The sequence below is a fragment of the Larimichthys crocea genome, chromosome IX, assembly GCF_000972845.2.
Source record: "Larimichthys crocea isolate SSNF chromosome IX, L_crocea_2.0, whole genome shotgun sequence".
NCBI classification, from domain to species: Eukaryota; Metazoa; Chordata; class Actinopteri; family Sciaenidae; genus Larimichthys; species Larimichthys crocea.
Genome location: NC_040019.1, coordinates 5085267 through 5111064, shown reverse-complemented (window position 1 = coordinate 5111064; position 25798 = coordinate 5085267). Strand labels below are relative to the sequence as shown.

Sequence of the window (25798 nt, the reverse complement as noted above, 5' to 3'; positions counted from 1 at the left end):
TGTAATAGTCTCTGTAATGTTTTCACTGGCCATTTACATCTGGCGTGAAACAGAACTTAACGGAAAAGGGAAGGGCAAATGGAAAATAAATTATTTCATGTATTAAAGTAGTGAAAATGTCTCTCTCGTCTTGCCTTTGTTAAAGGCAAACAGAGAGTGACGGCCTGCTTACTTACTCAATGTGGCGATAACACAAATTGATTTTCGGTGGATTTGTAGTTCATGCAGACGTTCTCTTCTTCAGTCAAACACAAAAACACCACTCGCTGCGCCTTTGTTTCTGATTTACACACTGAAAAAATAAAAACACATACACGGCGGCTTTCTCTGAAGAAGTCTGAGATGAGAATAAGCATCACAATCATGATTCATTTTTACCTCTGTCGTAGGTAGGAATCCTCAAGAGGTGGTGAATCACACCGTCATCATCATCATCATCATCTGCTGGCTGCAATTCCAGCTTGTCATTGCAAAACTTTTAAACTCTCCTCAGCTCGATTCAGACCCCTTGAGGAAAACATGTGTCCAGCTTGTGATTATCAGTCTAGCTCCAGCTTGGTGTCTGATCTGCACCGCAGCTGTGAGTTTTTCTCTCCCACATGAGCACATGATTGTGACTGATTGGGCTGTTTGTCTTTTTCCTAACTTGTAAAACTTTTTTTTTTCTCCTCCCTCCAAACATTACTGCCCACATGCCACTCTGATTAATTACTGCAAAACAAACACATGATCCGATCGGCTAATCAATCACCTGCTGGGCTGAGTCAGGCATTGTGAGGCATCACATCTTATCAACACGGCTCTTTGACGGTTAAAACGATCCGCTTGCTTATTCGATACACAACCTTTGCTTTGTGATGTAGCCCCTAATTACTCTGAATCTTAATAAACCTGATATTATATTTAATTATACTACAAAATATTTTGAAGGAACCCGCTGACCTCTGATTTTCTCGTTCTCATCGTGCTGCCTGATGTTAAATACCTTTAATATATGTTAATTAAAAACCTATAAAAGAATTCTTCAGATACACAGAAAGATTAGTAACTGATTCCTCTTATATGTTGTTTGGCATCTGTTGTTGTCAGGCTATAAGATATAATTTAATACATTTGGGAAATTGGTTGCTTTTTTATCTCCTCTTACAAGTGATGTGTCCATTTTTGAGTTTGCCTGCCACTATAAATTAAGCCCATTGAGCTCATTATTTTCAAACCACAATGAATTATACTTTCTTTACTCAGATCTCTAATCTGGCTAAGCATGACTGCTCTTATTCTTGCACGGTGCCCCTCGTCTTTTGAAGAGCGGGCTCAGCCTTGCCCATTACACTAAGTGAGCTTGTTGAGGACAACAATAGCCGCATGAAGGCCGGCTTTCTCTGTCACTGTTGTTGGAAACCCGCGGGACATTCCACACCTCAGTGGAGCAGACCTGCTAATGAAAGTGTTGTTTCTTTCCTCCCATCACTGGGAGTAATGGTGCATGGAGAGGTGATGAATGCAGGTCTCAGTGTACGTCTATGAGAACAGGGAAGGAATGTTTGAAGCCCATTTGGTTCATTCATGACGAGGAGGGACTGGAACATGGAGAGCCGAGATGGAGATCAGTAGAGGAGCCATTACGGACCGGCAGGCGTGTCTCCATTAAAGGTATCATGACGTTACCTCTTTTTGACAACCTTGTAACTTCCGTCGTTGTGTTTTTGTTTCACACTGATGCACAGATGGGTCTCCGGATCAGCTGGTTTCACAAGACGTGATGAATCAGATGAAGTCCAGGCAAAACTCACTTTTATAATCTGAGATAAATTCAAGGTTGACATCCTGAAAGTACAGTTGTTTTCTCTTTCTGTTCTCTTTCTTTGCCTGAGGAGAAACATAAGAGATATTTTACTAACCAAAACCAAACATAACTTCTCCTCGATATAAAACCATCATATCCTCCTGCTTGTCTTTCATAACCAATTTCAGAAAAATGCTCCTCCTTAAATGTGGGTGTAACAAGTATTTTACATCTGCTATTGCCTTAGTCCTTTCTCCTTACATAATACCTTTCAAGATCTGGGATTAAAGCATTTGGTGACTTGTTTTTTACGGATCATCTGGACGCCTTGGTCAAGAAATATTCTCTGCACAGAGGGAGTTAAGTCTGTTCTCAGTTAGAGTAAAAATGCAAAGCTCTCTTGGTTAGTGGATTTAAACTTAAACATTGAATTAGCATATTTGTGGGAAAACGTCTCGTACCATAAATCAGATCTGGGAGGTCACATTTCACCAAACTCACCAAAACCAAAAACTCATTAGACGGGACAGACGGTGTCACAAAGTGTGAGCATCTTAAAACTCCCACACCCTGTGTTGTCCCCATCATAACGACTGCTCAGCTTGTTGGTTATGTAGATGCCATGAAAAGTGAAGCTCGACATCCTTGGACAGTACAATGGCTGTCCTTATATTTTCCAGCCCGACATGGGCAGCGCTTTGGGCAAGCTGCCGCAGATTTCCAGAGTGTGCCCACAGAGGAAAATCCATCTAAATCCCGTCTGTAATGAGATTAGATGGCTAAATGAGACTGATGATGATAATGCTGACGAGTGTAGGAATCTTTGGGATTCCTTTGGTTCGATTCAATTGCGATTATGGATTTATTTTTTTTTCCTTCCTTCTGACCAGAGTTGGTTGGGAGTTTCGTAAAACGCTGCAGTGTGAGTTGGTCAACTAGTTTTGTTGGTTTGTGGTCTGCTCCACAAACACGAACTAGTCTTTTGTTAGGACGATTCTTAAAGTCACTACACCCGGCCAGAAAATAGTCCCACACACAACACCCCCATAAAACCACATATTCTTGCAAGGACTGGCATCGGGTGGGAAGAGGCTCTGCCACGGTGACGGAGCCGTTATGTTTCAATATTAGTCAATGTGTCACACAGTCTCCGGTCCCGCTGCGCCACGGCTCCGGAACGACTGCGGCGTCCGGCAGTCCTCCGCAACACGTACACAGAGCTTCTATTTTTCACGGACGCCGGAGCACGCCGCATAAATTCAGCACAACGCAGATTGTGTGGGGAAGGAAATCGGCTACAAAATACAAAATAAAACCCTGGTTGATTTTCAAAATAAAATACTGAGCCGGATCGGGTTTCATTACAAGAACACGTCATAATGGGTGGGGGCAACCTGAAGTCAACAGGTGAGAGGTTTCAGGTGTCTTTTCACACTGTCGACACCATGGATGAGAAGTTGATTCTGGAGGTCCAAAATCGTGGAATGCAATTGCAGGAGTCAAAGAGACTTCAGCCGGCAATATCTCGCGATTATGCGTGAATTCGCAAGATCTCGTGCGTTCTCGCGACACTCGGTGGCCGGCGGAGGCGCACAGGTGCGCATCACAAACAGATTTTGTGTGAGTTGGCGGACGGCGGAGTATGCTGTCATTCTGGAGCGGAGCCGTACCGCATGCAGTGTATTTTAGGGGTGAGGCTCACTAATGAACAGTTTACCTGATGATTCACCATAGTCAATACACCAGGCCATAAAATAGTCCCTCATATAATCCCCTGTAAAACCACGCATTGATGTTTTTACACTTTGTTTTTTATATTAAATAGAAAGTTTCAGAGGAGCTTCTAAACTAAGCTGCCTGTCATATTTATCATGCAGATATACAGTATGGTATCATTCTTGTTATCTAATTCTTGGTGCATTTCCCATAAAAACAAAATTCTGAGCGGCTGCACGTAATGGATGTTTGCATCAGTGTGTGTATGAGTGTGTTTGTGAGGGAAAGAGAGCACATATGCTGGCACGATGACAGAAAAATCTGATTAAATCTCATTTGTCCCGCTGGAAAGAACCACAACTATCCGGTCAATTGATTTGGCGATCATCAGTGCAGAATAGCCCGCAGTGATGAAATGTATATGTATACTCACATGGACAGACGCAGCCAAAAAAATGACACGAACAGTAATAAATCTTAACCTGTACGTGAATTTATTAAGCTCATTATGGTATTTAAAGCTGGACTTTAATCCTCTGCCAGATGATTGTCTCGGCTTAAGGAATAGTCATTTGTTATTTAGACCAAAAAATGAATCATGCGGACATTTTTAAATAACTGATGAAAGAGTTATTCCAACTAAATGTCATCGCATGAGATATTTACAGGAAATTTGCAACGTAATGTTTTAAAACCGGAGTGAGTAGATGTCAGTGAGACAGATTAAAGTGAAATATGTGAGCGTACTCTCTAACAGTGTTCCTATAAGATGAATACACCTGCTAAACTGCTCACAGTAAACCTGCAGATTTATTCTCACGCATATTGTAGGGAGTGATTTATACTGCACTGTATTTGTGCACAATAGTGTATAATGTTACTGAACTTAAAAAGTATGTTTGTTTTTTTCCTGTCCTCAGAGAATTTATAATTTTGCTTCACTCTTCTTTCAAAGGGAGTAAACTTTCCGTGTTTAGTTGCACTGCGTGGTGGGTAATTGTCCATCGGGTGTTTGTTCATATAATTGCTTGTATCTGTTTATTATTGTCTGTGTCTGTGTGTGCATGAATGTTTTGTCTGCACATGCGCATTTCTGTGCATGATCCCAATTCGTGTGGGTGTATGAATGAGGGTTTGTATGCGAGTATGTGTGTGTATCACTTCTATGCTTGAATTTCCAACATGTCCTCACGGCCTCCTTTGAGTTCTTGGTTTCATGTGGCACTGAGGTGCTTGATTTCCTCCCCACTGTTGACCAAACAGTTCCATATTAGATGTCTTGACATTCCCTCAGACATTATCTGTCCATCTGTCTGGATACGTGACACCGGAGACAAAGATGTGGAGCTTATCTCACTTTCAAACCACCCCCTCGTTTTTTCTTCAAAAGCTTTTATGGGCAGAAATTGAAGCGTAAAGTCTGTCAACAAGTCATCATCATCAAAGCTACTGAACAAAGAAGAACCCGAGGTCATCCGCGCGATTTGTTTGCTGGATGAACTTCCGATGAAGATTTAACGCCAGTGAGTTTGTATTGATTATGATGATTGAAACCTGTCGTACTTCGATTTTCGAGCAAGAAATTAAATGTTTTTCACCAAGCCAAACAAGATGGACAGATTTTCGCTTGTCAAGCAACAGATGATGAGGTCTTCCAAAACAATTTTTTTTGTTTAACTCCAGATGGAAAGGGCCACGTCTAAGTTTCAAACCAGTGACCCTCAGGGTTTGAGGCAACACTTTTAACCACCTTGCCGCCTTAAAACACAATCATCACATTGAGAACCAAGTCAACAGTGGGAGCATGACAAAGTCAGGCTCTGTTGCCACTAATCTCTTTCTAAACATATTAGCTAATAGCATTTTTGAGTTTATTCAATGTTTTTGTTTCTTGTGAGAAAGAATTTTTTGCCTTTACAGAAACACGACAGAGTTCATTCAAACGTCTCCGTTTCGAACCGGTAAAACACTATTTCGTCGGATCATGCGCAAACCCCCGTCTTCGCCGCTGTCATATCGAGATAGAATAATTTCACAAATTAGATTTTCCATTCCTGTGTAAGTCCACCCATTTGCAACGTTTTTGTTTTTCAAGTGCGTTTGATTGAAAACGGATCGGTGCCAGCTGTGTGCCAAGAAAAGAAAAGTGCTTAGATCCTTGAAAGTATATACAGTAATACACTCCAGTAGGGGAGAGTCTGACTTCTGGAGACTGCTGCAGGCTTTTCCTGGTTGTGTAACGCAGGCTTCTGCAGCTCAAATAGGGATTTAATAGCTTGTCTCTCCGACTTAAGACCAGGTCATAAAAACTTGTGCCGTCTGAGGAGCCTTGTAGCACGATCACTGCTCTGTACCTCTGCTAATGTTTCATACCATGAAATCATCTGTAGTTTTGAAAGAACATAAAACCTGAATATTGAGGACACTTTTCATCACACATGACACATTTTTGTCTTAAGATCAGGGCTGATTTTCCTAAAATACACCTCCATCATGGCATGTCCTGTTGTTGTTTTTAATGTGTGTTACTGTAAAAGCTCAGTGAGTTAAAATAGAATGATGCTAATCGCACAAAATAATGCTTTAGATGGCCAAATGGGTTCAAGTTGAACACAGTTAATTACAATTAATTAATCAATGACTCGATCTACTCCAAAGATTAATGTCTAATAACAAGTATAAGTAACTCAGAATGTAATTGCAGATGAAATAACAGATATCTTTGCCACTGCTGTGTTTTAGCAGGCAGTTTTCCATTCGCTGTTCCAACATGCGATTGTGAAACCATGCAGACGGCAAACAAGCCTGTGGAGAAACACATTTGTGATTGTGCTATCTCGCAGTGTGCCTCCACCTTCATTTAAGTAAGAAAAGCACAGCAGCTACAAATGTACTTAACACTCAATAAGTGGCCTACCCATATTGAAAGCTAATGTAAGTTATAAGTAAGAGCCATCAGAGTCATTACGATGCTAATTTTAATTTGTTTGGTGCTCATCATCCCCTCTATTGTCGTGTAAGTTAAGATTTTTGCAGGCTGAATGTGGCGGAGACCACAGACTCATTGTTATTACTAAGCTTTGACCAATCGGGACACAATTAGCATAGGGCTGCAAAAAATTAAGGCTCGTCATGCGTGCTCTTTTTTTTGGGGAGGGGGGATTATATTTAATTCTTGTGTATTGAGGGAATACAACTTGAATTTGCAGAAATAACAACGTTTTGTATCGCGTTTCAGTAGTTGAGTTCCGAACTCGCTGGGTCTGTCGGATGTCTTCTGTTCAAAACATCACAACACTGCAGATTTCAATTAAGTCTTCATTCAAAACATTCACAAAACACCCTGTGTGAGGTTTCCATTGTTTTAACATGTCTTAACCCGGAGGGCACAACTCACAGCGACTGATTTAATGTGACACTCAGACCTCACTGCGGTAAATGTTATCCTATAATTCTCTTTTCCAATGACACAGAGTCTCTGTCTATAACTGGAACATTAATAAGTTACTTCCTTGGGGTTTTTATTGTCACTGGACTAATAGTCGTCAGTAGTCTTGCACATGCAGCTTTTAACTTTTGGCATTAAGGAGTCGTGAACTGAGACTGTGTATCAGTTGCAGTATAATTTGACTGCTCGTTTTTCATCTCCCCATGCCGCCATATTACGTGAATTTGACACTTTGACACTTTTATTTCCCTGCAACACTGGATTTGACTGTAATGTTTGTGCTTCGGGATTGGTTACATCGCATTCAATAACAATGTTATGTTGTTACCTATGTGTGAAAAGAAACTTGTGGCTGCATGCAAGCAGAAAATGTGGTCGGGACTTGAGAGCCATCAGATAAGATCGGAAGTAGTGATCTATTTTATATGCGGATACACAACAGTGAAAAGCTTAATGCCTCTGTTGACAGTCTAATGTTAAATGAATCAGATGACAGGGATCTTATCATGGCAGCTCAGCTACAGTGACCTCTGTGCAGACATGCAGTAGACCACGTTCGTTAAATTATATCAGTTTAATTCCAAAAATTGTAAATCACACACCTGAAGCGAACAGCTGTTTTGATTTGACATTAAAATCCAAATAAATGAAACCTTAAAATACTGGGTAAGTGTTCAAATCAACCATTAACTTGTCACAATTTGACATAAAGTATGCTACTGGTGTACTTTACTTATGCTTTCTCTGTACTGGTCAGATTTGTGGCCGATCTGGATTGAATCAAACTTCTCCACCGCCGGTAGAAATGAGCCAAACCTGGCTGGACTTCAGCCGAGCAATATGAGGCCAAAAGCTGTCCACAAGCTCCAACAGAGGATTAATAGTTTTGGCTTCCTCACAGAGTGTCACCTGGAGCTTGTGGAAAGGTTTTCTGCAGCAGCCACTTTGTGATTTGGGATTAAATTGGTTTCTTATTTGTGATCGCAAAGGATTAGTTTTTCCTCTGTACCGTTTTCCTTTGGGGTAACCTTATTTTTGCATAGAAATGCTGATTTAAGGTTGCCATTGCTAACTACTCAAAGAAGATGCAAAACTAACTGATCTAAAAAATATTACAGCAATCCAAAACTGTGTCCACGGTAAAAAATGAGCCTACATAGAGTTGAACTACAGTCAGAAGGACCACGTAGTTTTAAAGCTAACATGACCATAAATCCACTTGTGTCTTTCTGGCTCCAGTCCACATTTTTGGTGGCTTTTGTGGAATTTCACAGGTGAGCACCACACTGGAGGGTTTTGTGAGACTTTGCTGTTCACCACAGATGTTCTTGCCCAGACTTCGACTCAGACAAGTAAATAACTTGTTGCTGTTACATATCTTCGCACATTAACGGGGGCAAAATGAAGAGTTGCTGTTTGACATTCTTGTGATTGCTTGTCTGACTAACTTGTCAAGTTAGTGTCCACTCCCTTAATAATTACAGATCGCTTGAGTCATCAATAGGTGCTTTGAACATGTTTTGCTGCATAGTAGTTTCTAAAAGTTGTCTAAAATATAATTTTGAGACGATATACGCACACACCAGGATTTAAAAAACATTTAAAACATCTCTATGGACTATCTCTATCAGACTGTATAAACTCAACAACATTGACCAACAGTCCAAATTGAGATATTTCTCTGTATAATTCAAAACTTTGACCTGTTGGTAGTGCTAGATGAAAAGGCAGAGGAGGGTCATTTATCCCCAGGGGGGAACCATAAATATTCACAGAATTTCACAGCAATCCACCTAAAAGTTGCTGATATACATAGTCTGGACCAAAGTGGCGACCCAACCAACCTCAAAAGCCCTGATGCCAGAGCCATGACGCCAGCATGGCTGAAAAGTTATCATATCCAGAATGGTGTCCAAAGCTGTGAAAATAACACCAAGGTTGTAAAAACCTCTTTAAAACGGGCCGAAGTGTGGAGAAGACAGACACACAGAGAGACTGAAACAGGGTGGTGAAATGAGCTGGGAGACCAAACAGTGGCATTTCTGTTAAACTCTCACAGGTTTTATGATCTCAGCTACCGGTGGCAGACAACACCCCCCACCCCAAAAACTCAAACCGTCTTTGAAACAACCCTGAAAACTTTCATCCACGGCGTGGAATGGACTCTGGGGTGGTGGGATGAATCTGATACTCATGTTTATGTATGTATTGGTCTGACGTGTGTGGATGCTCGCACGAATGCTGAAAAGCATGTGTGCATATAATAGCTTACATACACTCTTGATTGTGTATCTGTGCGCCTATCTCAGCAGACACAGATAGACTATACAGCAGTGACACAAAATTTAAATTAAAAAGGTAAAAAGGAGTGACTGTTAGACGTCAGAAACATAGCTTGCTACTTGCTTCACAGGAAACTTAGGAAACACAGATAAAAACGTACAAACACACATATTTAGCACCGGAGATGGACAGACAGAAATGCACCACACGCAAAAACACAACCACACACCACAGGTTTATACAACATCGCTCCCTTTCTCTCCTTTACGGATGCAAAACAAGTCCGAGCAGCGGACCATCACATTTCAAGTTGTGTTCAGACCAATATCTGTCAGTCATCCAAGAAGCAACAACTATTAATCAAAATGAAATGTGTTTCACTGAAAAGATCTTATCTACAAGCTACGTCGACGAGAAACTGTGTGTCAAAAATGCAATGTGGCAAATACTGAATGTGTTCACAGTTCTAAATTACAGAAAGAGATAAATGTCACCTGCATTCAGCTCTACGTTCCACTTCAGCACAAAAAGGAGGCAACAGCTGATGAAAGATGTTTAATAGGTACGAAAAAGTGACATTACGTAACTTTCTCCCTTAAAATAACAGCGTCACAGCTTCTGAAATGTTTCTTCAGGCTTTGGGTCAGCAGAAGTACATAAGACTTAATGGTACTAAACTATGTTATAGATTTTGGTGAAATGGAGAAAATGTTTTCTGGTTTTCCCTCTGATGTCAGATTTACCTCAACACTTCATTGATTTAATGATTTACAGAATTTCTCGATGGACAGTGAAGTAAACTGCTGGCAACTGTAGCTGCTGTTAGCTCATGTTAGTTAGCTCAGTCAGCCGTAATCTCACTGCCTATATTGTGAGCTCAGGGCACTAGAAGAGTGTTGGGCAGTGCTGGTAGCACAGGAGCTTTGGATCGCCAGGAAGTTTTCAGGCCTGGGATGAGCGGGTTGTACTGCAGTCGAGCCAGAACTAGCGGGAAAAGTAAGCGAGCACAGCAGTTTCTATGGACGTAGCTAATGGCAGAGGCGAAGAGACTTAATAGGATGATGGAGAAAGAGTAAATCTGGGACTGACATAAAAGGCAGAAAGACAGTTGTCGACTTGCTACCTTTTGATCACATGTAGTATAATCATCAACAAATTCATGTGTACAACTGTCCATGGTCTAAAGATGTGGACACACCACAAGGTGGCATTCAACCATCTACGCAATGGTGAACTGCTGTAACTGGCTTTTCTGGCATTTTGTTCGTGTTTTTAAACCATTTAGTTAATTAAAAAGTCCACAAAGAGGGAAAATATATCTCTGCGAGCTAAGAAGCTTGCAGTTAACCAACTCGTCAGCTTGTTGACTTTTGGAATAGATTTTACTCTCTGGCTCTCCATCCACTTTAAAAGTCTGCGGAGTAATACTAATCAGCATTTTGATATGTGAGGTTTTAAAGCCACTAGAGACGACTAACAAAGCTCTACAGAAGCCAAATTATCTTAAGGCGTTGCCAACATGACCTTTCTCGTCATGAAGCAAAACAGACTTTACACATTAAAGTTGAAAATTGAAATCAAACACTGAAACAACAAACTTGATTATTTAATTAGTTAATTGACAGAAAATGAACTGACTCTTTCTGGTCAGTGAGAGTAATCACACAAACACTTATGAAGCTGCTGTAGCCTATTCCTGTCCTGTTGCTTTAACAAACCAGGCGTTGCTGGTTGACATGAAATTTATTTACTACCTGTACGCCGGTCACCACGAGAGATTTACCTGGCACTGAGACTTGATCAGGATTGTGTGAATTTGTTTGGCAATTGCTTTAATATAAGATATGTTGATTTATATAAAGAATTTGAAGAAGTCAATCGGCGCTGTTGGAATTGTGATGTGAATTTTTCTTTTTTTATGTGCATGATCTAAAACCAGATGCAAACCACTGTCTCTCCTCATATCTCTTAGTGTGCGTCTTTCACTCGCTGCTTCCCTGCCCACAAACCTTCTTCCCCCGATCTAAAATTAGTGGACTTCTTTTTTTTTTTTTAGCGTCTCTCATACCGTTTGTGTAGCTTTGACAGTTGTTATTTCGGTCACAACCTCACATGACAGGAGCATGTTTATGTGTGTGCCGTTCCTCGCTGGATGCAGAAGGACACTTTTCTGAAAGCTGAACTCCCAACACGTTTTAGGATGTTTAAATGTTTTTCATATTTCGTTGGCTGTTTATAAGTTTGCGGTCGTGAGGTTGTGGGTCGTGGCAGATGTCTGCACAACAACAACCGTCTCTCTCTCTCTCTCTTCCCTCAGTCTGTCTGTCTCTCTATCACTTTTTTATCGCTTTGTCTTTTCTTTCTTCCCTACATGCATGGCTCTCTCTCTTTTTCCTCACACTTTCTGTCTCTCGATATCGTCTCTTGCTCTTCTCTGTATCTCTCTCGAGCTCTTTGACTCCCTTTATCGATCAGTCCACAACAAAAAGATGCGTCTGTCTCTGAAGGTTTGGATCCTCAGATCCTATTTTTTCCATGACAGTCTCATTCTGTATATGTGTGTGTCAGGTTTATGGTTTGTCCTGGCGACGGCGTTAAAGGTCGAGGTTGAGGATACTGTGCTTTGTTTAGACCAAGAGAATTGATACAAGCTGACGGAAAGTGTTTACATGCATATTAATGCGAACGTGCCTGGCTGCACGCTGGCGTGGACTGTTCACTTTTGTTCGCCAGCGGTGCTTTGGTTCTGAGTCCGGGCCAGTGGTTTAAGGGAATTGCAGATACTCGTAAATAGCGCTGTGTGGGTTTCTGATTCCTGCTGTCTTTCTCTATCTGACTTCTGCACAGTCAAAAGTTGGAGATTTATTTCAGGCACTGCTGTCCGCTGTTTTCTTTGTCCAGTTTTGAGAACACTCTTTTGTACCCATTATCCTTTTGTATCCATCATCCTTTGCAGGAGGAGATTTGGTGTCTTTAAGGCCAATGGCAGTCTTGAATGACAAAAGGTCAAAACAGCTCTTCAGATAAACTAGCTATATATTTAAGAAAATTAGAAACAAGGCTGTTTATGTAATAATAAACCATCAATGCCAATGATTTAATCGATGTTTTAATTCATACAATTCAACAACTTTCAACTGGCCTCTGATTGTGTCTCATAAAAGTTCGCCTTACATAAACTTTCAGCTTTTTGCCAACGCATTTTTCACCGAATCCGACAGGCTTTAAAATATTTCATGTAACTAAAGTGGCAGGAGAATTTTCTCAACCGATAAAGGAACATCCTTAATTTTATCTGAGAAAAATCTAAATCACAAACCTTCAAAAATATGTGATTTTTGTTGGACAGCAACAAAGATAATTAGCTTTTTATGTGATTTTAATTTCCCTAGATCACAGTTTCATCATTTGCATCATTACAGATCATTAAAAAAAGAAACTTTCTTACTGGCTGAAAATTTAGGGTAAAAGATTCACAGTAACCAGTTTATTCACTTTGTCTTGTCTCTAAATCAGCACTGTGAAGTTACCCACTAACCCAAGACAATATAATAAATATAATGATAACGCAAAATGCATCAAAGGACACATAAATATTGCAAAATGTTTCATACATTTGTTTGTTTCATACATAAGATAATATCAGTTTTGATTTCTTATTTATATATATATATATATATATATACATATTTATATATATAAAATTTATGTTTTTAAGTTGTTCTTACCACACTTAATTATCATTATCACAACAGAACACAGTAATAGATAAGTATAAAAGAATAAATATAAATAAGTATATATATATATATATATATATATATATATATTCCTCCAATTTCAGCAATGTTTTTTATGTGACCTGAGTAATGGAGCGGTCAGTGTAGGTCGTCCATTAGTGACCTTTAGAGTTTCGAGGAGGTGGAGAAGTCAAAATGTCTGACCTTACTAGAAGATGTGTGTATGTCTGTGTTTGTCCTGAAATATGAACCACCGCCAAAAGTGTTGAAGTAATGAATACTTTATTCAGTTTTATTGCCTCAGAGTGACATTAAAATAGAGCGGGGGATTAAAATAGAGCCACAAAATATGATGGCACTAAAGAGCAGTCTGCAGGTGATGATGAATCGTGGAAAATCTTTAGCTCGTCTTTCTCCGTTTGCATTAAAACACACGCACAATGCAAATAGCGGTCATGGTATACATAATAAGTGCTCGCAGCTGGATTGGTTTTTAATGTCTTCATGACACAGCTCGGCTCGTGTTGTTCTTGACTCGCGCTGTCCTGAAGATTAACAGCGCTCCTTCAGTCAACAGACAAGTCATAGAGATTGATTGCTGTTTTCCTTGTGGCTCGCTGTGTTTTCAAGACCCTCGTGTTGTTTCTTAGCGGACTGATGGACTGAGCGGTGGTTGCTCTCTGGGGTTTGTGTATAACTGTATCAGTGTGTAAGAGAGAGAGCGAGCGAGAAAGAGTGACAGGCAGAAAGTACGGAGGTAGCGAAGCCAACTCTTGCAAACTCATCTCCAGCTTGATTACTGTCAGAGACGGTGATGACAGATGCCACCGTCGTGTGTGTGAAGTTGTGTTTATTTCCAGATTCAAATCCAATATGTTGTCAGGCTGTGTTTATGTCTTTTTATCCAACTGATAATCAGATGATTCTTTCCAGGAAACTTGAGGGGAAACTTGAATATAGTCTTTGACTGTACACAAATCATACCACCAATACAAAATCTCCTATGAGGAAATCATTTGTTCAATCATTCAGTCAGAAAATGTCAGAAAATCTTCCAAGTTGGCACCTTGAAATTGCCTGTTTTATCCAAGACATTCATTTGATGTAAATCAGCGAATCCTCAAGTATGAGAACCACCAAATATTTGGCGTTTATGCTTTGATGATTTATCAGAATATCTGGCAATTTGTTTTCAGTCAGTGGATTGATCGGCTAATCGCTGACTACGACTGACCCTTCGTTTCTTTCATTCATTTGTCATCCAGTGTTTTATCCTGACAGATGTGTGTGTGTGTGTCTAAGGGTGAGTTGGTGGGTCTCATGTATGGCTTGTTGAGGGTGTAGTGAATCAGGATAGAGTGTGTGGGGGGGTTTGAAAAGCTGACATTTAAATCACCACAATTCCCAACACACACACACACGCACACAAGTACACGTGCACACACATGAACAGAGACCTCCAGCCATTTGGTTTGAAGCTGATTCCCTGTGACAGCCTAAATATTTGGCTGCGTCCGGGCACCAAGGTAAATGCACCCCACAAGAATGTTTTTACAGGGAGAGAGAGAGAGGGAGGGAGAGAGAGAGAGGGAGAGGGAGAGTTTGGACAGAGATAAAGAGAGAGAAACACAGGACACAGAAATAAAGAGAGAACTGTATCCACGGCTTCATATAAATGTGGTTTGTGTGTTGTCCATCAGTGTGATTAATGCGGATCAAATGTCCATTGTAAGAGACTTTAAACATCCCGTTTAACATCGACAGGCAGTGTACAATAGTTTAAAACTCCTATAAGCATGCATTAATGTAATTTCCCGACATTTAAGGAACTGATAATAAATTCCCAGCCGATAAAATACAGCTGTAATTCTAGAAAATGTAAAGAGGTTCAAATATTTCACACGTACTGTACATAGATATTAGCAGAGAAGGTTTTACATGAGAGGATTTGTGAGTCACTTTCATTCTGTTTGTGGCTTTGTGTCTTAGAGAGTGCACAAACCAAAAGTAATTTAACATTATTCAAAGGTGGCTGAGGATCCCACAAAATGAATGCACCATTAGACGATCTCCTCATTAACGAAACTACTTCTGCTTTTCTTGCATTATATATTTCACCGCAAAGTCAAAGACCACGGCCTCTGTTACCTGATCTAATGTCACCGTTGCCTATAAGAAAATATTGATTTATTCTCGATAGATAAATCTTCTCAAACCTTTATTGATCAATCTCCTCCAAACATATCACAGTAAAAAAAAAAAAATGAAACCACAAATTAACATGATGTGTATAAATGGGAATAAAAAGAAGAACAGAATGATTCCAACTTCATGGAGAACATTGTATTTTAACTTCAGGGTTTTCTCTTCAGCCACAAGAGAGAGAAAAACAAAGAGCACAGTCATGTTTGTATGGTGGGGAAAAACACAAAAATTTATGCACACCAAATTTCAAAACCACGCTCTCAAACGACCTTAAAATACCCCGACATGTTTTATACATGTTGTATTATTATTTATGGAACAAATAATTACTACGTACTTGGTTAAATTTAGACAGTAGTGCTTGCTTATAAATGCTAAATATAACAATCGATTTTTCATCTTAAACTTTACTGTCACCAAAAAGTCACATGGTGAAACTTTGGATGCATAAAACAATAAAAATCATTTGTCTGACACATCGTGAATACTAACCATTTGATAGACCTGTCACCTTTTCACATGTTTCAAGTAAAAAGTGTCAACATCCAGTGGTTCAAACTTCTCGGATGACAGAAGTTACAAATCGATTATCTCTGGGTTTTAGACTGTTGGCAGCAGCAGCAGCAGAAGAAGAAGAAGACGTCAGTGTTGGGCTCTGGGACATGTTGTAATGCTGATTGTAACATTTTATGGATTCAAAGATTAAATTATAGGAAACATAATACAGCGGGTAATAAGTGAAAATAATCATTTCAGAAGCTCCATGTCAGTGCCGTTGTAGAGCTGGAAACACATTGCCAGTTTCAAAATTTCTCCTCTCCAGTGAAAACCCATTTTTGTCCCGGTCATTTTAAAGAGAAATAAACGTTGTGTGTTCACACAGGCGTCAGCTGTCTGGCTCTGCGAGAGAGCCGTTCATGTCCATGTCCACTGATTAAACTGTTTGAGATCAAAAGGAATAGGATATATGAATTATACCGGAGGACGGATTTTCCTTTTAAAAAAGACGGGGAAAACAGTTTTTGGTCATCATTACTGTATGATGTATTGTAAGAAGTAAGCCTGGGGATTTTTCTCTGTGTGGTTTGGCAAAGAAAGCCGCACCTTCCTTTTCTTTTTGTGTCTTTTTCACTCTCTCCTCTCTTTTTCTTTTTGTGTGGGAAATGAAGTCTTTCTTTTTGTCTCATATCGGAAAATGAATAAAGCCATCTTCAAAGGTTTGCTTTGAGCTCTGCAATAATCCACGATGATGAAGCATTTAAACACACACATGCTCTTGTATTCATGTACATACAAACACACAGAGAAAAAAAAGACCTAATCTTGTACAGGTGTATACACACTTACATGCATGGAAACACACACACACACACACACACACATGCAGCGAGGAGGTCATGAGTGACCCGAGGAATGCAAGGGTCAAATCTTTAAAGACCTGGCTGATAGAGGGGATGTATAGGATCAAAGGAGGGAGGGGAGAGAGGGAGAAAGGGAGGGAGAGATGGATGGATGGAAGGAGGAGAAGGGAGGGAGGGAATGTACAGGATCAAAGGGGAGAGGAAAGGAGGGCTGAAATGATGGGAGGATGAATGGAGGAGTTAGAGTGGAGGTGTAGGCAAGAGTGGAGGGGAGGCGGGGGGTGAGAGAAAAAAGAGGAAAATGTGCTCAGGGGAAGATGGAAGGAGAGAAAAGGGGGGAGAGAGGGGAGGAAAAGAGGACATAGAGGTAGGATAGAGGGACAAAAACAATATAGATAACTCAAACTGACAGGTGTGTGTGTGTGTGTGTGTGTGTGTGTGTGTGTGTGTGTGTGTGTGTGTGTGTGTGTGTGTGTGTGTGTGTCTAAATGGTGGGTTTTCTGCCAGAAAGTGAAAGCTCACTTGTGCAGTGGTGAAAGATTTATGTGTGTGTGTGTGTGTGTGTGTGTGTGTGTGTGTGTGTGTGTGTGTGTGAACGGGGAGTGTCAGTGAATACCTGCTGAATGAAGCTGTAGCCATTTTTTTTTTTTTTTGCAGCTGCAGTAGCCATTAGCTTCTCTTCACAGTCATATCTTAATGAATGAGGATAAACTGTGGAAAGACTTTTTTGAAAAATGTCGAAATTTTTCCCCCTCACATGGGAAAACACTGATCATGCATTGCAGCGTGGGAAACGTAGTTTATGGACAGTTGAAAAAACATAAACTAAAAAAAAAAAAAACCCCAAAAAGCTTCAGTTATGTTAAGCAGAAGTTCTTTTGAATTTCAAACAGTCGCCACGTTTAGACTTCAGAGGCTGAAAAAAGATTCTGGAGCTCACTTCCCTCAGTGGACGGCTGCTCGAGGTTGTCTTAGATTACACTGGTTCCCAATGCTGTATCTGCTACTTCTATAAAAACAGGAACTCCTGCAGTTCAAAGTGAACAATACAGTTAAATAACCAGGCGTTGGTTGGTGTGTGAACGTCGGGCTAAGCTTCAGGGTCTCCGAGCTCCTGACAGGTCTTAAAGGGCTGACTGCTCAGACTAACGTTTCACTGATAACATCACTCATAAGTAACTCCGACTCTCTATCTGTCTATTTCTGTCTGTCTTCATCTCTGTCTGTGTCTCTCCTCCTCTGAGATTTCACCGATAACATCGGCTCCGAGAGTCCATTTCTCTCGTTATGTCTCGCCTTCTTTCAGCCTTTTCCCTCCTGTATTGGTTCAGCTGTTGTGTTTCCTCCTCTGCCGATTTCTGAAATCATCTCTCTGTCCCTTATCCCTCTATATGTTTGTGTATGACAGAGAGAGATAGAGTCGTGTTACTCCGATAACATCGGGGAGTCGGGGGGGAAACAGAGGAACTGTTGGAAGTCTTCATTTGTACTTGGGAGATGGCCAAAGCTCACTGAATTAGCTGTAAGTGATGTGTGTGTTCGAGCACGTAGTTTGTCAACAGTGTGGACAGGATACGCTTTAAAATCTTGTTTCCATCTAGAGACGTGCTCTGCTCACACACACACACACACACACGAGTAATATGGTTGCATGCAGGCGCACACGTGCTCCTCTTTAGTTTCTTATCAAAATTCAATTGTAAAGAACACAGAGTAACACCAATTAGCCCGAGGCTCTACCATACAAGGAGCTGTTCTGTGTGTTTACAAGTTGCTCACATTGCAGCAGATTCATACAGTGACAGGACCTCACATGCAGTTTACATACTCTATACATTTGTATACAGACAAAAATGTGTTGCTGACACGCCGTTATTAAGTTATCTCAGCTTTCCTTGTCGTGTCTATGCGAAAGCTGAAAAGCTAGTCCGTTGAACTGCGTTTGAACGTTGGCAGGCTGTCCCGTGTTGTCATCCTAACCCTGTTAAAGAGGATTTTTTTTTTTTCTCGGAGGGGCCAGCCGAGCAGTTTCAATTACAAATTGACGTTGTCATGCTCATTTCTACTTGTACTCACGGCAATGAAAATGTTACTCTGGATACGGGTGGGTGATATGGCTCTAAAATAACCATACGCAGTATTATGTTCTTGATGATGTGACAAAATACAAAAAAATATTTCTTGTTTAAAACCCACAAACACTGTTGTGGTCTCCTGCTTCCTTCCTCTTTCTCCCAGTATTCAACCAGGAGCTGTTTGAGGTCGGTGAAATAGTCTTCTTGCACTTTACATATTTCTGTGGTTTGTCGTACACCTGATCTGATCTGATCTTTTTGTAACCAAACCGCTTCCACACACTTCCACTACTACTGTGGAGCCAGTAGCAATGTTACTTAAGGTTTCAGCCATGCGTGTTGTTGCTGTTGGTAACGGCGTTACATAGTTACATCAACAAGTCGGACCACCATTGTCAAGATATGAATTTTTTTTCATCACATTACAATTCAAATCAGTATTATTGTGAATAATATGGCACACGTCTAGCACAGGGATCAGACTGCACGGTGTCGAATGCATCATTTGAGATGACGTCCTGACAAGTTAAACCCGGTGAGCGCTCTACCGCACGCAGCTGTCAACATGGAGGCTGAAAAGCGGAACGATGTTATCAACCCATGTGCTTCCTGCAAGTTACGATTGGTCAGATGTGGCAAATGATTGCGTAATCTGACTCAGAAAACAAAAAAATATTGCATACTTTAAAAAGATGACAAACCTGAAAGTAATTACCCAGTTCACCCAGTACAGTACACAAGTTTCCTCCTTTTTTTTTTTTTTTTTAGTTTTTGGAAGACAACAGCAGCCTTGTTTGCTGATAGAGCAGTAGATCTGTGTGAGACCCTGGTGGAGTAAAAGACGAGTTCATTCAAACGCTGAATTAGACTGATTTTTAAATTTTCAAATTAAAAGTAACAGCCCCTACCACTCACCACGCTTATATCACGGTGTACGACTTTTGTGGAACTCAAAGATGCTCTTCTAAACTAAGCCAACACACACTTCAGAGCAATAGCAGCGAGCCGAGCCGATTCGAGCTGATCCGATCCGATCCGATCCGTCGAAAACACTCCAGATCTCCACATGTGGGAATCTGACTGTGATGATGTTTGCTCTGGATGCACACACCCACCCCACTCCATCTCAACAAGAGGGGAGCATTTCCATGACAAAGGACAATTATTGACTTTCATTGGCTCCGCTTGCTTTGATATCAGCAAGGGGTGTGTCTGTGTGTCTGTGTGTGCTGTGTGTGCTGGAGGGGGCGGGATGGGGGGCGAGGGGGGGGCCGGCAGCGCTGTGGAGGAGGAGAAGAAGAAACAGGGGGAGCTGATGAAAGGAGCCGAGTGGGAAAATGCACCCACTGACCCACAGTGCACTAACAGAAGAGGAGGATCACAGCGGAGAGAAAGAAATCATTCATTAAGCTTTTCTTTCTTCCACTCCTCCTCTGTGCTCCTGTTTTCTGTATCCTTCCTCACTTTCACGCTTGTGTTTCCTTCCTGTCCATCTCTTTCCTTCCCCAAAATCTTTTTTTTTTTTTTACACTTTTTCTTTTTATCTGGCTATGACTGATCCTCCCCCACCACCACCACCACCACCTCCTCCTACTCCTCCTCCTCCTCCTCCTCCTCCTCCCTTCACAGCCATAATTTAAGGGGCTGAAAGGCACGGCGAGCGGAGAAAGAGGAGAAGAGAGGGGAGCTGAGAAAAAGGGGAGACCCTGCAGATGAGGGCCTTTCCTTCACGGACGTGGCACAGATGTGAGGGGTGTTTTTTGTGAAATGAGTCGGGGAGGGGCGGCGATAGGCTAATTTGCGTGGCATAAAGACGGGGCCCTTTTCATATGCAGAGCGCCACTTTGATGCGCGGCCGATGAAAGCTGGAGGGAGCGCAGAGGAGAGGAGAAGAGAGGGTGACGGAGGGGTTCTTTGTCCCCTGACAAGAAGGCATCTGCTCCACGCTGCCCTCCTCTCCTCCTCTCCTCTGCTATACCGAGGCTCCCACAATGGGCGAGCCGAGAGAGAAAAGTGTCATCAGAGCACCTTAGAAAACAGAACATGGAAAAAAAAGAAACAGCCACATGGGTCGGGCCTGGTTGGCTTACGGGTATGCATATCAATACAGAATTCATTTGACAAAGATCTGAGGGTACATGCATGCACACACACACACACACACACACACACACATTGGACACACTGCAATTGAAAAAACATGCAGACGTACTGTAGACACATTTACATAGCTCCACAGCTGACAAAACACATCTTCACTTTGACTGATTGTTCCCATTGAGAAACAAATAAACCATACAAACTTTCCTCCTTTATGAGAATCAACATCAATGGCTTGCAGGGTGAAAGGTGTGTGTGTGTGTGTGTGTGTGTGTGTGTGTGTGTGTGTGTATGGTGGAGAGATCAGAGGGAGCTCATGTGCTTAGGTGAGCGGCGGTGGTTTTCTCTGTGTGTGTCTGATTCAATCTTGCTGTGTGTGTGTGTGTGTGTGTGTGTCTAAATGTGTATTTGTGTGCATGTATGCATATGTGTGTCCTCGCGGTACTGATCATAGGCGGCAGGCTCACCAGGGCCCTCTCACCAAACACTGACTGATTTCACGCTCGCACAATAGCTGAATCTCTGCAGCAGAGCGGAAAGCGTTTTTGGCAGGAAAAACTCAAACTGTCTCCTCTTTGCTGTAATAGTTAGTTAGTTCAGTAGATCTTAAATCTTTCACTCAGTTATTTACCTACCTGGGCTTTTAGAGCACATCTGTGGTTCTCTGTGAAATTATCAAATCAAAACGACCATGAATTTCAGAATTTCTTGCCCAGTCCTGTGTTACATGTGATATGTGTGCTGCTTCTAAGGATGACAGTGTCTGTGAGTTGGTCGGCCAACCACTTTAGTCCCATATCTCAAGAACTTTCTTTTGTAAAGAGGATTCATGGTCCGCAGAGGATGCGTCTCAATGATCCTCTTCCTCATTTTCTTTAGTACTGCCAGCAGGTCAAACCTTTCACTCATCTTGTCAAATATCTTAATATCAACAACATGGTTTAGCGCAAAAAATTTGGTGCACTCATTCATGGTCCCCAGATGATGTGTCCCAGTGACTATGGCGATCCCCTGTCCTTTTTATCTAGTCCCACCATCTGGTTCACACTTGTGGTTTTGAGGGAAGTATCTCTGGATGGATTGTCGGGAAATTTTGTACAGGCATTCAAGCTTTGATGAGCTCTTAAACTGCAAAACTGCTGACATTCCCATCAGCCTCTGCTGTGTGTTTGCTTCGTGGAGGTCTAAGATGTGCTTTTAGCTTCGGCCTCACAGGGATGCTAGCCTGGCTGTGGACCTAGCTCTTGGTCCTGTTTGTATATGTCTATCCATCTACAGTGTAACCCCCTTCAGAGCTGGAAAGTACTCATGGACGTTGTATTTCATGCTTTTTCAAATTCTTCTACTTGCTCTTGTTGAATCAGTACGACTCTTAATCTTCCATCTAGATATAAAATCGATCAATAACCAGCTGTCATTGTGTCATTCTAGGTGATCTTTGCCCTGAACCAGACGTTATTACAGCAGGAGTCTTTAAGGGCAGGAAGCCTACAGGTCCCATACACCACCGAAGACCTCATCAGGCACTACAACTGTGGGGATCTAAACTCCATCATCTTCAATCATGACACCTCACAGGTCAGTCTTATCTTATCTTGTCTTATGTAGCAGTAGACTTCATCTACTTTCACTCTAGTTAATAAGCTAAGAGTCATTTTGACCCCCTGACCTTTAAGAGTGTCCTGGTGACATGACCCTTGACCTTTTACCTTCACCTCTAACCCCCTGATTGACCTTTCATCCCACCTCCTCCCCCACCCTCCCATCTATCAGCTTCTCTATACTATTGCTGATTTAGTTGTTCTGAATCTCTTCTCCCTCTACTCCTTTTCACCTTTGTGGCTCGACTGAACCGTCACCCCTTCAACCCTTTTATAGGTCCCTAACTTCAATAACGTGACACTGCCACCCAGCGAGCAGGTGACCGCCCAGGAAATAGACAGCTACTTTCGACAGGAGCTCATCTACAAGAGGAATGAGAGGATGGGGAAGAGGGTCAAAGCGCTGCTAGAGGAAAACCCCGACAAGAGCTTCTTCTTCGCGTTTGGAGCAGGTCGGTGTTAAAACACACGCTTTAAAAAACGAATAAAAACGGGATAAAGAAGCAAAGAAGTGCAACATCTCTGCGATATTAAAGCAGATGTCAGTGTTCCGGGCAGACAAAAAGATAACATTTAGGTCTTTATTAGTCTCTGCTCATGTGTCCGTTTCATCAAAGCACTCAATAAGATTACTTTTATCCCTGCTACAAAATGACCTGAATTCCTCTTTTTGTGAGGAGAGCGCTTCTACGAAGGAAATAGAAGGAGTCTTAGTCTGAGCAGCTTAACTAACTCATGGAGAGACAGACAGAAAGAGAGAGAGAAAACAAAGACAACTTAAGAAAGTGGGAACAGAAATCCAGCTGATCAGAGAGGTGGAACTCTGTAATTATTAGCTTTATAATCTGGAAGTTATTTAAGATATATAATATAGATAAAAAAATACTCTCTTGCTTACTTTTAATCACAAATTCCCATTTTTTGTTGATTCTGCTGGGGAAACTGGTGTAGATAAGCAGCCGTATAATAGATCAGTTGCTTAGCTGACTAAACTAAACCAGAGCAGACTAGACCATTGATCTACAGCTTTATCAGCCGAGGGTCCAAATAAAACAGGGTTGTGTCGGGTCTTTCTCTAAAGCAGAGGCTCAATAAAACATCCTTTTATCAGTTTAGAGCTGACCAGAAACAGATGCGGAGTCCTTGGCACATAGTTTTAGACATGTCTGTTCAATACTTCAAATTCCTCTATAATTATGCAGCAACCTCATAAGCAGCACACGCCTGATAAGAGACTTAAAACAGGATAAAGAAGAGCAGATAACAGCAGAGATGATTCCAGTTGTCGACTTATAATAATGGACGTCTCTCTTTCTGTGTGTGTGTGTGTGTGTGTGTGTGTGTGTGTGTGTGTGTGTGTGTGTGTGTGTGTGTGTGTGTGTGTATTCGCATTTCTTGGTTGGATGATGTGTATCTAAGGCAGACGGTCTTTGTCCTGTCCGAGTCGTATTGGTTTTGTTTGGCCTGTGGTTGTTTAATCAAAGCATTGTTCCCCTCTGAATAAAGAAGACAAGGCTGGTTTGTAATCATTTACTCAGCTCTGTTTTCAGTCTAGATAAAGTTAGTTAGTTTTGCTATAATATTTAACCCATCCCACACAAGACAACCCTATATTTCTAACACCAGAAATATGAAAAGACTCCTTTCAAACACACAAAACCAGTAAGATGTTTATGTGGAAAACTTTAAATAAATTATGCAAGAAAGAGTGACAAACGTGGAAACTACCATTTCCTTGAATTACTAGTTTTTAGTTTGATGTTTAAACTTTATTTAATATAAGTTTCTTGTACATACCAGGAACATTTTCTTAGTAAAACCCTTGACAATGTTTAGGCCTGCAACAGTTTAAAAAAAAAATCATTTTCTATTTATTTTATGATTGTTTTCCCAATTAAATGATGAATTATTTTGTATATAAAATGTCAGAAAATGATGACAAATGCTGGCATCATTTCTCACAGCCCAAAGTGATACATTCAGAGTTTATTTCTTGTTTCATTCAACAGTCTCATTTGAGAAACAACAACAATTTTCTTTTCTAAAAGAAACATAATAAAAAACATAAATCTCTAAAATTGTTGTTGACTGACTAATCGAATAATTGTTGCAGCACTGATTATTTTTCATCTATTCATTTATTTGTATATGTGCCTGAGGTGTAAATAATTTATTAAAATGACTTTGACTGACTTCCTAAATACCCAAATACATCAGTTTAAATCCAACTTTATTCATAAACTTTTGATGAGAAGTTGAAATACTGATTTCTTCACATTATACAAAGAGGAAGAAAGAGAAAAGAAACCAAAAAATAAAACACAGACACAGTAAATGTCACTGTTAGTCATAAATCTGTCATCAGATGTAAAAACATCATGTCAACATTATTATTTAATAGAAGTGTAGTACAGCTCAGTGCTTAAATTAAAATGTCCATTTTGCATGTCAGGAATTTGTAGCTCATCACATTCGTAAATGACACAATAAGTCAATTTATCATCACTAAAACCATAAAAAGCCTAAAAAAAAAAAAAGTTTATGATATTTTTACAGCAAAGGCCAAATACACTTTGGAAAGAATCCCCCTCCCCTAATTTGATTTAGTTCATTATGGGATATGTATGGAGGAGAGAGGATCAAATTTTAGTGCCAATCAATTTCACAGTCAGATTTTCCTTGTGATGACATCGTCAGAAACGTCCTGATCCAAAGATTATTTAGTAGCAGCGAACTTCGAGCAGAGAGAGAGAGAGAGAGAGAGAGAGAGAGAGAGAGAGAGAGAGGCCTTCACAGTCTGTTGGTCTCTGAGCTGGCAGGAAACAGCTGAAGAAAAGCAGACACACACACACACACACACACACACACACACACTCAAGCCCAAGGAGTACATTTCACTGCGTGTCCCAAAGGAGGTGCCTTTACAAGGGCTTGGTCTAAAAAGGTGTGTGCCTCTGTGTGTATTTGCATGTGTGTGTGTGTGTGTATGTGTGTGTGTACCGGTGAGTGAAAGTGATACGGGCAATCAGCCCAGAAGCACTAGCCTTAGACATACGGAGGGCAGGTTGGGTCGACGTGTACAAGGAACAGGATGGAGCACATTAGGGTGAATGCACATGTGCATATGCACAAACGCACACACTCAAAAATGTACAGACACACACACACACACACACACACACACAATCCCCAGCCCCCCCAAGCCATACCCAAGACAGACCTGGGTAAAATGTGTCTTTAATTATCCCTGGAGGGGTCAGAGGAGACACACACACACACACACACACACCACAATGGAGCCCATTATGTTGGCATACCCGACTTCCCTGTTACAATCAGGTGTGAGAGCAGCCTTATCAGTGACCATCGCATGTCTCTCTGAATCCTGACAAAACGACGTCTCAACACTTTCAGGACGTGATTACTGCCTACTCTGCTTTTTGTCAGTGTGACGTGTTGCAGCGCCCGGGAAAAAAAACAAAA

At 41.1% G+C, this 25798-nt stretch overlaps 1 protein-coding gene across 1 annotated transcript in view; it reads left to right on the top strand.

Moving 5' to 3' along the window:
• Positions 1 to 25798, top strand: part of trabd2a (TraB domain containing 2A) — a 59192-nt gene that overhangs the window by 5362 nt on the left and 28032 nt on the right. The window contains exons 3-4 of the mRNA XM_019272423.2: positions 22146 to 22292; positions 22593 to 22767. Of these exons, the coding sequence (XP_019127968.1) occupies positions 22146 to 22292; positions 22593 to 22767 (322 nt within the window). The remainder of the gene's footprint in view (positions 1 to 22145; positions 22293 to 22592; positions 22768 to 25798) is intronic.